At 39.9% G+C, this 17,003-nt stretch overlaps 1 protein-coding gene across 1 annotated transcript in view; it reads left to right on the top strand.

Annotated features, from left to right (window-relative positions):
* GADL1 (glutamate decarboxylase like 1) overlaps positions 1–17,003 on the top strand; it is a 72,478-nt gene that overhangs the window by 18,663 nt on the left and 36,812 nt on the right. Inside the window, exons 9-12 of the mRNA XM_072851440.1 lie at positions 2,350–2,414; positions 2,678–2,759; positions 10,064–10,263; positions 14,639–14,690. Coding sequence (XP_072707541.1) covers positions 2,350–2,414; positions 2,678–2,759; positions 10,064–10,263; positions 14,639–14,690 — 399 coding nt within the window. The remainder of the gene's footprint in view (positions 1–2,349; positions 2,415–2,677; positions 2,760–10,063; positions 10,264–14,638; positions 14,691–17,003) is intronic.

Below are 17,003 nucleotides of genomic sequence, written 5' to 3' on the forward strand. Positions count from 1 at the left end.
ACCACTGCAGGTATGACAAGAGGTAACACTGGTTAGGACTGACACTTTAAATCAGTAGGGTTGTTACTGTTAAACACAAATTAAGTGGTTAAGTTGTGCAGCATCCATCATTAAAGTTCTTTAAAACCAGACAAAGCCAGTGATTCTCAGTCTTCTTAGGTGCCTTCTCATTCGTTTTTGTTTTTTTGCCAGGCCTGGATCCCTAAGGGCTTGGTCTTTGAATTGGGTAAAGAAGCATGGAGCACAAATTCATCTTGTAGTTCTGAGTCTCAAGGAGAGATGGAAAGGTGATGGAGAAGCCTGGATCTCCAGTACTATCACCGCTCTCTTCCAGATCTCCAGCAGTAATTTTTAAAACAAAGGCAGAAAGTAGTGCCATAGTGCTGCGGAGGAAGCAATTGCTGCTGTCTCTCTGCACCTTATTTTTCACTTTGATGCTAATCACAAGCTGGGTGTGTTCTTTGATTAATAATCCCTAGAAAAGACAAGCGTTTGACGGAAATGAGATGGATATGGCTGATCCTGCCTTTGGGAGTGGCACACTGTTGAGACGACCTCTTGAGGGCCTTTCTAGTCCTGTTTTTCAGAGACAGTGTGAAAATGTCAACTTTTTCAAATACAGACACCCTTGGATGCAAATTTTTAAAAGATTATTATATTTCAATGTGTTGCTTATGAATTATGAAAATTAGGGAATAACTTAGTGACTGTTCTGACTTTATTGAATCATAGAATAAGAGTAAAATATGTCTGTGAATAGGAAGATCAGTTTGATCGTCCTCCCATAACATGGCTAATTTGGGCTAGCTGGAGAAACTTACCTCAAGTCATGGCTCTGTCACAGGATTACTGTGAAGTTTGAGGCAAATAATTTCCTGTCTTAAGTCCCACCTGTAGATTGAGCAGCAGCCCTTTCCTCAGCAAGGGTGTTGTGAGCATGACAACATAAAATATGATGTGATGCATTAATGTACTGCATTAATGAGAACAACATGTGTTAAGACAAGTTATTAACCTTTCATTTCCCTTGTGAGCCTCCACCATTCCTGTCTCCCAGAGATAGAAGATCTTATTCCTAATGTATGCCCTATGAAGCAAATACTGATTCTAAATTCATAGATCAGCTATCACATCTGTTTCTTTCAAGGAAAAAAAGAACAAAAGCCAAACAAGCATGTGTTCTCCATGCTTAGATCAGGAATCTTCACATCAGCGATTTCTTCTCCATTAGCCCAAAATGTATGATTTTTTTTTTAAATAAGCTGAGTCCAGGTGTGTTTGGACTGATGCCTCCTGTGTGTCTCTGAGGAGCCTTGCTTATATCACAGGGAATTTGTTTAAGTGGATTCTGCCTGCATGAACATTGAAAATCCTTTTTTTTCATATTTAATAATAATTTCTCAAGTGCACTGTATGATGTGTCTACTGTTTGTTGCGTGTTCTTCCCATCCTGCCCCATGGCCAAATGCCACGTTTGAGAACTGAAGATTCATAGCAGCTGGTGTGTGAAATCTGATCCTCGCGAAATTCATGGATGAGAATCACCTTCCCTGACTCCAGTTGCCCAGAAGTTAAACTTGGTTAATATAAACTTATTGCCTGGGTTCCTTCTATAGGCCATGGAGAGAGACATCTGCAAAAGGTGTCACCCAAAGAAAAGTATCTAGAATAGATAAGATGACACTCAATAAGGAGTTTCAGTGGAGAGCTCCTCACTACAGAGAAGGCCTAAATGAGTCTTAGACCACACACCTAGTTCTTAGATGACCTGAGGGAGACGTGGTGAGTCTTACTCCATTTTAACATCAGTTGGATTGCTGGTAACAGAAATGCTGCTATTGCCTACTCAATGACTTCGCTTTTCATATCGAGACTCTGTGGAAAATCTGAGCCTGGACTTTGCAATTGGCAGAGATTATAGTTTTGTCCTGAGCTTCCCTTGTGAATGTCCTGCAAAGGAAAGAGCTAGCAGGAGGAAGATATGCAAAATGGGGCTTTCTGCTCCCACTGCTTAGGTTTAGGCTGGGGCAAAGGAAGCACCTCTGATTCAGTATCAGGAATGGGTCTGGTTATGCAGGGACACTTCAGTTCATGCCCTTGCTTATGCAGAAGGGACAGTGTAGTTTGTGGCTCACATAGTGGCACAAGCCATCAGCTCTATTTTAGGCATAGCCCCAGGCTGCCACCTTTATTTCGGTAGATGATACTAAAGGCAAAATTTAGCCAACTAACCATGTAGTAAACTGAATTTTAAATGAGATAAAACATCTTTAGAAATTATTAGTTGAAGCATTATCAAAAGAACTTTATACAAATAATATTGTCTTGGCTCTATAAATGTTCCAACAGGCTTCTTGGGGTGGCTCGGCTTTGATATCAAGGAAGCATTGCAGACTTCTTCACGGTATCCACAGGTAAGTCAGTTTAGTTTATGGGCGCACTTACCAGGGACTGAGATGAAAGTTGTGTGGCCTAGTGGCCTCCATGAGAGTTGCATTTTCCAAAATCCATATTACTATTAATTGGAGAGATTTCTGAACCTATGGGTGTGTGGGGGGAAAAAAATAGGAAATCTGATTTGTCTGCTTAGATTGTGTTTGGCCATTTTTGATTTTCTAGTACCCGTGGATTATAGGTGCAATTTCGACCTCCCTTTCTCCTTTTTTAAATTTTGCAGGGCTGATTCTGTTGCCTGGAATCCCCATAAAATGCTATTGGCAGGAATCCAGTGCTGTGCTCTTCTGGTGAAAGACAACTCTGTAAGTCCTCCTGTCCCTTTTTTTAAATTATTTTTTTCTTTTTTTTTTTAATGTAGTAGGCTGTCATTACTGTAATATGGAAGTGGAAATAATTAGAAAACAACTGCAACTCAGTTTTACTACACTGCAGTGCAAACACTGAATGATATTCTTTTGAGTTTCACCACAAAATTAATAAAGGGTGAATAAGAGAGCAGGGTCAAACTGATCCAAGTCACTGTACTCACCAGTGGTCAAACTTTGCAGCTGGTGCCCTTGCTAGTTAACTTCTGTACATGATTTGCATTCAGAATTGAGAATTTTGTCACCTGGGTCTGCAGCACTTAAACACTGAGCTCATCAAAGTCCTCAGAATAGCTGTCATCCATTGAGACTGCAGCAGTACTGCGTCTCTGTTTAAAGTAGGCAGAGCTCCTCTTCACATCCCCTTACATGGGTGCATGTGGGGATGAGAGTAGGAAAGGAGAGGAATAGGAGTCAGAGCACATGCAGGTAAAGGTGCTGAGCCTTCTTTCCTCACTCTATAGTTCTTTGTCATCACCAGGGTGATTCAGGCTTTCTAAAAGCCATGACTAATTAAAAGGTCTAGCAAGCAAACAACAGAGCTCTGATCTCGAGTGGCACAAAAGTGAGATGAGTCTGCAAAGTGGTAAAAATGCCTGCTTGTATCTTTGTGGAATTCTTCTATCTTAATAAAGAAACCAGTAAGAGGTTAATTATTTCAAGCCCCATGACAAACTTGTCCCTGCTAAAACTTATGTCCATTTTCCACCATCAGGGTTGAATTTTAGCTTATATTTCATAGGTTATGAACGACTGAACATCATGAGGATATGGAGTCCCTGAGGTTTGCATCACTATTTTGTGGCCATGGTTTGTAAATCACTTTTATAAATCTCTTTCAAAACAGATGATAGTTTCTATTCAGCTGCTAGTAATTGGTTCAGCTGTCCATGTAATTGGTTACTAACTCCTGGTAGTAAGAACTGATGAGGACGAAAGACCATAGATGCTAATCAGCACTCTCTTGGAGCTGATTGCTCCAAGTCAGGGGTGAGACATGGCAGGACAGCAAGGAGAAGTGTGCCTCCTCCTTTCCTTAGACTGGAGTCTGTGGGATTAAAGAGGATTAGACTCCAGGACTACCTGTCCATCGCTTTATCTTTATTCCAGGATGAAAAACAAGCAGAATGAAGTTATTGACTAAGATTAATGTGGTGTCTCAATTGTGGGCTTGGGAAGAATTCAGTGCTATATTTTTAACTAATTAGGCCCGGTACGTAGATATAGCCTCAGGTAATGATTAGACTACTTGGGCTGCACAGCGGAAATTTCTCAGGAAGAAAGATGGAAGAAATGGAGAGGAATGAAATATTCTAGCTGCCCTGGCATTTAGAGTCACTTTACAAACACTGTTCCAACTTCAGGGCTCTGGCAGCCTTTCTGTATTCTCCTTCCATGGAGTGCAATGTCTGACAGGGCAATCCTATTCCACTTCTAAACCACAGCTAGGAAATATTGTGCTGGAAATACTTGTAGAGCTGAATCCTAGACCGTTGAGGGGTGAAAACGCAAGTATTACTGATCATACAATCAGATCCTGTTGTATAGTGAGACATGTTCTGGAAAGCAGAAGACTTCCCTGCATGGGGAGGAGAGAGCATTTAACTTTGTGTTTAAGTCCTGGAAAATTGACACTTACATGTTTTGTGTATGTGCCAGTGCAATCTTTATATGCAAACAGAAGCACATACAAATTTGAGTACTTTCTTATCAGCTTTGTAAAAGTGTTGGAATATAAATCTTTAAGAAAAATAGATCAAATGCTTATTTAAGACACTTTAGCAGAAAGGCTTTGCTTCACTTTTGGTCCTCTCCATACCAGATCTGGAGCAGGCAGCTGGACCCAGTTTCCAATTAAAAATGCTATTTTCACACCAATAAGAGTATGGAAGAGTAAGTGTATCGGTTCCTCACTTTGGATCTTGTTCTACTGCTCCTAAATTACATAAATACCTATGGCTGCAGATGAAGCATACATTTATATGTCAACATAATTCCTTCACACTGTGGTTAGGATGCTTCAGTGGGAGCTGGATGCTGAGATGGGAGCTGGAAGTTTGGCGCACATTGCTCGGCTAGTGAATGTTCAAGGAACCTCAGGTAGTATCTGAAGTGGTGAATTCTGCAAGAAATCAGAGCAGCAAAATGTGAAGCATAGATGTTAAGTCTCATTTATGAATCAAGCCCTAGCTCCCTTTGAAGGTCTGATTAAAGAAAGTTTTGTTAGCCTGTCTTCCCGTTTGCTTTGAGGTCCATTTGGAAACTGTGGACTACTTTAGGATTAGGGTTAGGTAATTGTAAGTGGACAAATAATCCCCTTCAGTTTCTCTCTTTTTTTTTTTTTTTTTGGTATAGATTGTTTAACAAGCCCAAGCTTTGTATATTACTTTATGTATGAAAAGATAATCTTTAGAAGGAATCATCACATTTCTGATGTAGTGGTAACACCCTGATTTCCCATTAGCAAAAGTAATAGTGACTGGTTTTGTTTGGTTTGGGTTTTTTTGCCACGTAGCATCAATAAAGCTATGTGGTTTAGCAGTGTTAATAGGCTTAACACATTGCAGCTAGGTTATTAGAATGAAACATTGTATTTAAATATTTTCCTATACAGATTAAAAAAAAAAAGGAGAAACTGCAGTGAAATGCCGATAAAAGAGTATCTTCCAGCCTTAGTGAAACAAAATTGGAATGATTTCTGAAGAAAGTAGAGATAGAAAAGAGAAATACGTGTTTGACTTGATTAGAAAGGAGAAGTTTTTTCACCAAAGGGAAAGAGAGATTGGTTAATCCTCTGTAAAAGCTGAGATCAGTGACAGTAGTTCTTCAGTGCTTAAAGCACTCAAGAAATGCACAGCTATCCCTTTTTCACTGCCATACTCTGAGTAACTTTCATCACTTTTGTAATAAGATAGACTTACTCAGAAAAGACTTGTATTGCTGTGGCATGAATTGCAGTGACTGTTTAAACACAAAGCTAGATGGACCGATATTCTCAAAACATTAGTGAGTCAACTTTGTTCTTCTGTGTTCTTAAAATGCTATGAATCAGTCTTGGGTTGTACATACTCCCTTAACACCACAGAGCTACTCCAATTTGTCCTTGCTATAATCCATATAAACGTGACTATTATCACCATATAAAGAAAGAACTAATGTTTATCACCAAAGCCAAAGTTCTGTGACTCGTTAGAGTGTAGCACTACACTCTAATGGTAGGTAGGTAGGTAATTAGCAATCAATTCTAGGCAATGAGCAGAATTTTCACTTATTAGTTAAAAACAAAGTCTCAAAGAATGTAGCTAATGAAATCCCAGTTTAGCACAGAATATAATTGATTGAGGTGATCGTGGTAGCCATCTACAGTGTAATCTCTTCCTCATTATTAGCAGTATCACAAAGATATCTACTTCCCTGATTCCTTTCTAGTGCAGCTGCAGGAACTACTCTATTCCCATTGCTTTCTGCTTGGGGTTAGTACAACTGAGAGCTCCTTCTCATCTCTTGAAGTGAGTTACAGGGGTGGTCTTTTGCACTGCACTGCTTTTGAGAATTTTCAAGTATGCCATTCAAAAGATTGTCCATATTGCTTCACATGAGGCAAATCGGGAGATGCTTGTCTTGGGGAAAAAGCTTGGAGAAAAAGATGTTTTGTTAATGAAATTGAAATTCACTTTTAACTAGTGATGGAAATAGAAGGACATCAGAAGGCTTGCTGTAGGTAAGTGTGTTCAATAAGAAAAATATGTTGAGTTACGAAACTGAAGTTCTTATATATTGATTTCAGCATTAATAATTATTCATTTATTTGCCATTAATTAGAACACACAGCAACTATCCATAGACTTCATCAAAACCAAAGGCTATTTGAAACCTCATAGTGGACTGGGGCCTCCATGAAAATAGTATTTCCGTTTTTTAAACTTTAACAGCCCCAGTATAAGGCAGAGCACTACCATTAGTCTCTGTACGAAGGGTAGAAAGATAAAAGATGCTGAAGAAAGAATCTCAAACTTGTCAAATGGGGCAGTTCTAACGAAATTTTTGCAATTCTGAACAGATGGAGTAGCTCAGTTACTGTGTGGAAAACTGTTGGGGTCTTCTTGGGACTGAGAATGTTGAGTTAGAAAGCATACCTTTTTTCCTTTTTTTTTTCCCTTCTACTTTTCCATCATTTGACTAGGAAAACTGAAATTACTTTTTATGTCTTCAGAATGTTTGAGTCTATTACTTTTGAGACAGCAGAGATCAAGGAGTGACTGCTTTCTTGAGCATAAAATTGATCTTGGATTTTTTTTCCTCTTCTGTTGTCCTCCCCGCCCAAACTCTATTCTGCAACATTCCCTTTCTCTTCCCTTCTCTTTCTCCTCCACCTTGCTTCTTGCATTGGTCTGACATATTTCTTTCTTTCTCACAAAGCATGATTTTTGTTTCTTCTCCTGTCTGCTCTAGTGATGCACTGGAGGATGTCACTGTGCTTGCCTCTGGAAATTGACAGTAGGCAATATCTTCAGCAGGATTTCTTGAGCATGTTGCATTATTAGTAAGATAAGCAGATGGAAAAGGATCATCAAGCCAGCATGTTCTTGTCGGCTTTGGATGCACCAAGAGAGTAGGATAGTACCTGGGGTTTTTTGCCTTTTTTTTTGTTTTTTGTTTTTTTTCAATGAAATATGTTCCCAGGAATTTGAGTTCATTCAGAGATATTGAACTATTTGTTCTTGTTGCATTTTCACTCTAGAGCATTTGTTTTTAAACTATGAAACTCTGCAACTGTACTGTGATCTTAAGTGAACTTCTCAGTCTTTCTGTAATATTACCAACTGAGTTTAAGTTTCTTGTGACAAACAAAAGTTATTATTTCTCAGATGGCAGGCATGAGGGGAGCTAATATCCTGAGATGTCCTCTATTGTGCAGCTGTATTACATTCTGATAAGGCAGAAGATAGTCCCACATTGATCAACCCTGCTATACACTCACTGCAGAAACACTGTGCAAAATTTTAAAGTCAGTAAGAGACAAAGCAATTAACTTAAATTTGTGGATGTTGTTGCCTTTTTTTTTTTTCTTTTTTAAATACCATGTCTAGTAAACTTGTATCTCCCCTGAAAATCAAGGTATGGAGATCTAAAAGAATAAGGCACAATGGCTTGACAAACAGACTTCTGTTCCTGTTGTGCAGCTGCTAGCCAGAGAACACAACGCTGTAGAAAAACTGTAAAGGATGAATGCTTCAGTGCTTGACTTTTCTTCGGTTTCTTTTGTCATGTTCTTGCCTTTCTTTTTCTGAGAAAGTTGGAAAATAGGTGTGAGAATCTTATATACTGCAAAAAACTGTGCCTAGCATTGGCTTTCCAGCTACAGTTACCGTGTGCTGCAGCAGCACACTATCACTCTGATGACTGCAGAGGGAGAGCAGCCACTGCCCCTTTTTTTTCCCCAAGCTGTCACATAAACTGTATTTTCAAAAGGCTGAATGTGCTGGTCCTGTGGCTAAAGAATTCAGACTGAATTTGCTGTCCTTTTTGCAAACCAGTGATATTACAGTGGGATTTTTAACCCCCTACGGAAGTTGTGGAGAAATCTTTGGTGTTCTTGTCCTTTTGTGCTCTATGAATAGGTGCACAGGTTGTTTTTTTGTTTTATTTTTAGTATTGATGGAGAGAACTGAAAAGGCTAGGAGAGAGGGAGACTTATTCTGTGTATGCCAGTGGATTTCTTCTCCTTTGGATTTTTTTGTCTTGACCTTTTTTTTTCCTCTATTTTATTGTCATTTTCGAAGTTATCAGTAGGGTATTGTAATGTAGATCAAGAATTGTACCTCTGTAGCGGGAATATGACACTTTGATTAAGAGTGATGTCAGACACTGGCTGCCATTTTAAAAGCAGGCTTGCAGCAGATGCAGAGAAAAGGATGAAATGTGAAATGCTCTTTCGGTTGGTTCAAATTGAAGAGTGATGTTGAATTGGAAAATGAATTGTGCTCTTCAAGATACTGTTTAGCAACTTCTGTCATGCTGTCCACTTCCGTTCCTTGGTCTGTTCTACATGGAAGACTTCTGGTTCAACTGTTGCTTAAATACACGTTTGCAGATCTGAATCAGATGCTGTAGCCATGTTTTTAGCCTCATCTGAATTTCTGTTCTAGTATTATCTTAGAGGCTGTGGTTTATTTTTCTTACCCACTTTTAATATTGCTGACAAATCTACAATCTTTTCTGTCTCCTAGGCTCCTTGTAGGGCCATCCTCATCTCTGCACTTGTAACCTGCTTTCTGCCAGCCCTTCTCTCTACCTCATAGTATTACAGAGTATGCTTCAATATTTCATTCTTCAGGCAATGGCCAGTCCTATGCCTCTTCTCTTCCCCTGCACCTTTAAACCTATAATAGTCTCTGTGGTTTCTGTTTCCCAGCTTTGTTCTTTGCTGGAACTTGCCACGTTACTCATTTATCTTTGTCTGTTTTCTGCTGCTCATCTCTGCCCAGGCAGCCTCAGAAGTTGGAGGCTGGAGATTGCTGAATAAAAATAATTTCATTAACAAACCATAATTAGGGTATGCTAAAGTACCTTTTCTGAGGTTTATTTTCAAATGTTAAAATTGTCTGAACTGTGAAAAGAGACAAAAATTGGGGTTGCACTAATCTCCTCGTGATGTTTCCACTCAAACAGTCAGGTAGCCTATGCTAAATCCTCAGTGACTTTATTTTCTGGTAAGGGCTAAATATTTATTTATTGGGGCTAAAATCTTACCTAGCTGCAATTAACTGTGCCATATGTAAATTTCTTTGTTTGACAAAGAAAGAATAGATTGAGCCATTTGTGAACATGCAGGAAGCTCCCCAGGGGCTGTTCTTCCAATCTATAGACTGGAGCAGTGGACATAGGCGGCTTCTCCTCCCTCTTTCCCACCCATGTATGTCTTTGGGCAACTGTTCTGTGGTACCCACTCCCATGGTTTCTTGAGATCCAAGTCAGAATTCCTCTTCAACCTGCAACTCTTCAGTGACATTATGAAGAAAATAAAAAAAAGTTTCCTTGTTGTCAGTGCTGACTTCACTGGATTCAGGTTCATCCAGGGTTCTTAAACCACACCATAAGATTTGGATAGTTTCCTGCACATCCAGTTCTGTTTTACTAAGCAGTTGGTACAGACAGGGAAAAAAAAGCTTTGGCTTGTGAAGATAAAAAGGGTTGAAAATGCTTTTTGGCAATCTAAGTCTCTATCGTGTTTCTAATAGGGCCTCCTGAAGAACTGTTACTCTGCCAAGGCCGCATACCTGTTCCAGCAGGACAAGTTCTACGATGTCAGCTATGACACTGGTGACAAGTCCATTCAGTGCAGCAGGCGTCCGGATGCGTTCAAATTCTGGCTGATGTGGAAAGCATTGGGAACCGCAGGCCTCGAGGAGAGAGTAAACAGGGCACTGGCTTTGGCTAGGTACCGCCTCGCAGTTTTGAATATGTCTAGTGTGTTTTATTGACTGAAATGTTGACACTGCTGATACTCCATATCCTGGACAGGCCACATTGTTACTTTTTTTCTCCCTCTCCTTTTGTTTGCTATTAGTTCCTCCTATTATACACAATAATAATTAATGTTATTACATTTGCTACAATATTTAATAATAATTATTACTTTTAGCAATAAGCATAGATGTTGGTAAACATAGAAGTCCAAATTAGACTACATGGAAGTCCAAATTAGACTATCAATCTACATTGTTTAACATTTATGTTATCTGAACCAGATATAGTTCAGGTTTACCAATACACCCTTTTCTAACTCATACCTGTGTGTTCTGGTGTTAATGTAAAAGCAGCCCTGTGTGCCAGGCTCTGAGCTGTGTCTACCAAGAAGTGAATTAGCCATTCTTCTGTTCACTTCATTCCTCATGACTGAGGAAATGCAGAAAACTGATGTGGGGAAATTCGTATGTCCTCATACGAATGTCAGGATGTAGTAGAGGTATATGAAGGCATATTGTTCTGAGGTACTGCTTGTTTTTTCTCCACAAGTTTGCTGAAGTTCTTAATGCTTACAGTATGTTCTGTAGGGACTGAAGCACCTTCTTGTGGTCTTCCCCTTGCCCACCCTGCTCAATTTTACTAAGTTTTTGGTCTTGCAGAACTGAGTTTCACAAGTGAATTCTGCATGGTGATGTCTCAGTTTCTGGGAAGAAACTTCCATACACAGGTTGTTTTGACTTCTGATAGAAGAGATAATATTGAACTAAGATAATGGCTCATTAAAAACAGTTCACTTGAAGTATCATAATTGTTCAGAATTTATACAAGATAAACCACAATGAAATCTTCACCAATTCCTGGGCTAGCTACACACTACCATTATTCAAATAATTAATATTGAAAAAGTCACCCATACCATACTGCCATTTTATTTTTTATATGAACTACCAAGTTGAAAAGAACTGAATGTTTACTCCAGTGAAAATTAAAGGAACAGTCTCACTTTAACGAAGTCACTTAAAGAAAAGGTAAAAATACCCATGACCTAAACCCAGAGTGGATTAGAAAGGAATAAAAAAAAAGAAGCAAAACCAGAAAAGCCTAAATGAGCTGTGGCTTTTTTCTCCATTTTACTTCTTTAAAGCCACTCATTGTTTGGCTGGTTAAGTGTTCCTTAATACCTTTGGGTTAAATTGCACCTTGTTTTTGTTCCAAAGCATTGTACTGTTCTGTGTCTGTACAGACTAAGGAATTCATTCCACTATCAGTAGGGGAATTCAGCCTTATCAAGGTCACTGGCCAAGGTCGTTTGACTGAGTGTGTAGTGATTAATGACCTTTCTGGGATCGATATTTTCTTTGAACGTTAGGATTCAGCTGGTAGCGCTTCTAGGGAGTGACTGGGTTGTCTTTTTTTTTTTTCTTTAAGACAAAATTTAATTCTTAGTCATTATCTGATGAAGTATATTCTTTACAGTAGCTGCATTGCTATCTTGAGTTTGCATGGACATGGGCACTTTGCAGCCGAGGCGTCAGGTTTACTGGGCACTATGCCAGGTTTCCTAACTACTCAACAGCTGTGCAGCCTTTCTCCTGATTCGTTACAGTAGGTTTTACTTTGATGTTGCAAAGATAGCATTTCAGCGTCCCTGAACACAGACCTGGACTAATTCTGGATCCAGTCCACTGTCTATAGACCTTAAGAGCAAGATTACTTTTTTTTTTCCCCATGGCCAGGCAGAGCTGCAAAGGTTTTAGGGTAATTGCAGGCATGTATTTCTGTTGCACCAAATCTTGCTTATTGGCTATTCCATTAATTTCTTCTTGTTCTGGAGATGAATCATGTTTTCAGTGTATTAGATATCCCAGGAACATTGTGATGCTACCTATTTGGAAAATAGGTTATTATTTTAAAAATACCTACAGTAGAGCATCCTGCTGATCACTTCGGAAATTTTTTGCTGTTTTCTTCCCCCCCCCCAATTATTTTTGATGCAGGGATGTTGCTTTATGAAGTACACTAAAAAGAAAATAGAAGTAAACTGCTTTTAGAATACAACTATAACCACCCTCTGCATTTTATGCTTCAGCATCTTTGCAGTTTTTCTGCCTGATTCCTCTTCTGACACCCACTCTTAACAGACATATGTCTACTTTCACTGCAGATCTCCACCCCTCATTTTCTGCAAGGCTTAATCATAGCAAATACCACTTCTCTGTGCACTCCAGTCCTCACTGAGACTCAAGCCCTTCTGACGTTCTACAACTGTGACACGATAATAAAACTCCACTGTCAACTGTGGAAAGATGCACAGAGTAAATTGCTCCACTGCCATCAAATGCTCCTGGCAAGATAAATCATGGGTGATGGATTTTCTAATGGCTGCCTTCATAGGCTATTGGCAATGTAGTTAAGAACATGATTAAGAGTGTTGTGAGCTTGACCGACATCAGATATCCTATGTCAGATGATGGTATAAAAAAAGGCACTCATGGTAAGAGGGAAGGGTATTAAGCATTGTAGAATAGCTCTAACAATTCAAGACCTCAAAAAAGGTGATTGTAGGTAGGTTTATTTTTCATGATTTATTAAACAAAAATAAATTGAGGGCCACTGTCTTGTGAATAGCCTGCTGATTTTGCTGAACGTTGGTTTTATGGCACAGCCAAGTATCTTCTAATCAACAGGACAAAAGCACTGAGCTTGTTTTACTTAAGACAATTCCCCTACAGAAACAGGTTCTCCCCCAACATGCTCACATGATATCTAGCCTCCTACTTACCTTTCAGCATGCCTCTCTTTCAATCTAAACAGTAGCGTGGGCATTAACAGCCAGGTAACAAACAAATGCACGCAGTAGGATCTAAATGGTCATGGCAGAAAAGACCCAGAACCTCGACTTGTTATAGTGAGAGGAAACATCTCAACAGTGTGGCGCAACTCATAGAGCTGCATGTCATGGGAACTGGCACTCTACCACAGCGATCGTTTTGCAGGGATGTGTGCTAAGAGGTAATGAGTCACCCGCACAATACTGGTTAATGATAAACAGCATGACAACTCCCCATGCTCTGTTTTGAAAAATGTATACTATCTAGGGTATTGTTTACTGCCTCCCTAGCCAACCTGTTTCTGCAGCACGTCTGCCGGATAGCAGGCGTTGCAGATACAACTGTGCTAGAGGTGTCCCTGTGGGGGCAGGTTTCAGGCATGTGGATAGGACCAAGGAGGGTTATTTTGACAATATTTTTCTTCCTCAAGTAGTGGATAAAAGAATTATTTGTGTGATGACCAGTAATGCAGCTGCGGGCAGGAAAATGCCAAATAAACACAACAAAATAACAGATTTGTACAAAATCAGTAGTTTAACTGCCTCAGTTCTATTACTGTTAGACAGCAAAATCTTCCTGTAGAAGACTAAAATTCTGTTGAAATGGAATAGCTGTGTGAATTTGAAGTGATTTCTTTGGAGTTTTCCTTGGGAAGGCTTGGTGGGGTAGGGCGGGGGGGATAATCAGAGAAGTCCCAGCTATGTCAGTGTCCTCTTTGCTTCAGAATTCCTCTGTAATGACTGCCATAGCAAAGTTGAGGTCATGTTTTAAAAAAATTCTACAAATTGAAGCTGTTTGGATCCACAGTTTTGATTCAAACCCATCTTCCCATTGAAGGCTTCTGTGTTTTTCATACTGACAGGTGAAAAAGAAAAGAAATACCTATTTCAATGCATTGTTAGCATAGGATGTCCAGGGATTATTGCACATCAGCAGTGGCTCACTGAATGGAAATGTGCACTGTTGTGTACAGTGTGGAACAAGGACAGTACTGGGAAAATTGCTGGGCTTGAAGTATGTGGAAACTTTTAAATTCTGGGCTAAACTAAGAGGTCCCAGTGACAATAGTAGTGCAAGAGATGTTAGAGTGACCATGAAATAACATGGTCACTCAGCACAGCATCAGCACTTGCAAAAAAGAGATGGAGGAATTAATTTGTAGAGAGCAACATCAATGGAAATTTGCATTGGGAAAGTTCACAGCCTGATGCAAATAGGATCAATTTGTGCCATGTGGCTCCACTGATAATCTGTGCCTGAGGACAGAATTTGGCCTCTCCTCAGTGCTCCTTGGCTGGCTGTAGCCTTCATTTGTTTCCAGGAACTGATAGCTACTGCATTTTCACAGCAGGTAGAAATGAGGTTTAACTCTGTTGTTTCTTTAGGATGAAAAAAAAAGAAAACGGGGGAAAAAAAAAAAAGGAAAAAAGTGTATACACGTTCAAGACTTTTTTTGTTGTTGTCTGTATGCATTGTCTTGTTCTATGGTTTAAAACCCTGCATTTTTAATTACAGATATCTAGTGGAGGAAATTAAGAAAAGAGAGGGGTTCCAGCTTCTTTTGGAGGTAAGTGAAAATGGAACTGAACTGTTGTTGTTGGGGGGGTGTCTATTGTGTGATTTTGTTCTTTTTAGCCAATTGCCAATTTGTATTTGAAGTATATAATTTAATAAGTTTATGTATTGGAGATACACAGATATGATTGAACACACATAACATGCTCTGTATTCCCTACCATCACTCTACCTATTTTCCTAGCTTCTGGGCCTGTATTGCCTCAGGGGGTATAGATGGAGCACTTTTCTGTGAAAGTGAAGAGTCTGGCTGCAAAAAAGCAGTGCTTGCCAGACCTACGGATAAGGCTGTGTGTTGGATGGAAGAATATTTTGATCCTGAAAATGGACTTTTCATCATTAAAGTCCATGGCTTTTTCTTTAATTCTGTTTCTACACCCATCTTCCTAAAAACTACCCAAAAATTGTGGGTTTCACCCATCTTTGCTAAACCTGTCAGCTTATTATCTGTTGATGATCTTGCTTAGGGGAGAGTGAGTAAAGGGGGCAGAGCTAAAGCACTGTTTTTCCACCTATCCTAAGCTTTTTGGTTAATCTGGGGATGTTTCAAAGACCTGTCACTTTTAGAAAAACCTTCTGCATAGTTGGAAGTGTACATGTGCGCAGGACAGCTGGGTATGTAGCATGGGGAGGAAGGGAAGGGAAAGGGAGTAAGTGCCACACATGGAGACCGACAAACCACAACGATGCAGATTTAGTTTATACTTGCCGATGCCATGAGCGTTCCAGGTTAGGCTAGAAGAAATATGAAATATAAAAAATATTTTATACTACTCATACAATATAAACTTTTCCCTTAACTTTGAAAACTGCTAATTTGAAAGTGCATACTGGGAAACTGAAGAATTCTGGGCCAGCAGCATCTGATGGGGTTCCTGAAGTGGCAAGTCTGTTAAAAAGCTCTCCATTCTCTATTATTGCAGAGCTTAGCGGAGAGCGCAGATCTGCTGTAGGTGTGAAAGCTGTTGGTGAGAGCAGAGACTGCTGTTTAGTTCCTGCAGGAACAGGAAACCTGGATTAGAAGTGGGACTGGAGGGAGTGCTATAGTATGAGCTGTGAGGAGGTTGAGCAAAGGTTTTCAGGAGTGCAGGAGAACAAGCAGGGAGAATTCAAAGAAAGACTGCTGGGAGGCAGCTAGGCCCAGTTATGTGAGCCCTTTCTGAAAGGAAGTTGGACTTTGGACAAGAAGCTCAGGAAGATGATCCTCTGATACATGCAGTGAGGAAGGTCCTGTAACGAGAACCGCTCCACAGCCTGGAAATGCCACTCGTGCTTGAGTCATCTTGAACTCCTCTGTGGTATAATTGCTTACCTGCTTGGATAAGAGCTGTGACAAGATAACCAGAAATAGAGTGAAGCATGGCTGGGGGTAGTTAAGTTTTTCTAGAATGAATGGTATTTTCAGAGGGGGATGATGTATTTGATGTGTGAAAGGAAACTGAGATAATCAAGAAGGCAATATAGGCAATGGCAATATGGTAATATATGCCATCTGTCTACTCCTGCCATCTGATTTTATACAGTTTTAAAATAAACCCTGTAACAGCAAGCCAGTACTTGCGCTTGTGAGGAAGTCACTGCCTTTTCAGGATCTGTGTTTATGTGTGTACTCAATGCACGCTCTTTGGGGAAAGAAATGGGACTTTAAGAGCTGGGCTTTATTTCATTCAGTGGCAGCAGGTGGCAGGTTTGCAGCTCTGTTCCTGCTGACAACGATATTCTTCTTGATGATTAAATTGTATTTAATGCATTCTTTGAAGCGAGGCAGAAAATGATATGAGCAGTTCCCAGTGCCCTTTCATGAAAGAACATGTCTCAGCTGGTGGGCACTCCTCGTTCAGGAGACTGCCTGGGATTGTAATAGCAGCTGCATTCACAGTGGGGCAAAGAGATGGTGTGACCCAGCTACCAAGCTCCCTTTTAACTTCTTTTTTTTCCCTTTCAACCAGTACTAATGAGGATGGCGTGTGGGAGGGGAGAGGGGTGTGTGAGTTTATAATCCAGACCCCAGTTAGATACTGTGTTGGAAATAACGTAGGTCAAGATTGACTGAGTGGTTTTATGGGTAGTGTTGGATGGGATTAGGAGGCACATCTATTCCTCGTGCTATTGCTACCTGTACAGGTTAAAAAAAAAAAAAAAAGTTCCAAATTAACAGGAAGTGTAGAGAGACCCTGGACTGGTCTGCTGGGAACATTTTCTCAATCATATATGAAACAGAAACCTCATAAGCACAAAATACCGTATTTTATAATGCATGGTGAACAGCCATTCTTGGTGCGAGTCTCGCAGCTAACTCTCTGCT

This window comes from Ciconia boyciana, chromosome 2 (assembly GCF_034638445.1).
Source record: "Ciconia boyciana chromosome 2, ASM3463844v1, whole genome shotgun sequence".
Lineage (NCBI taxonomy): Eukaryota > Metazoa > Chordata > Aves > Ciconiiformes > Ciconiidae > Ciconia > Ciconia boyciana.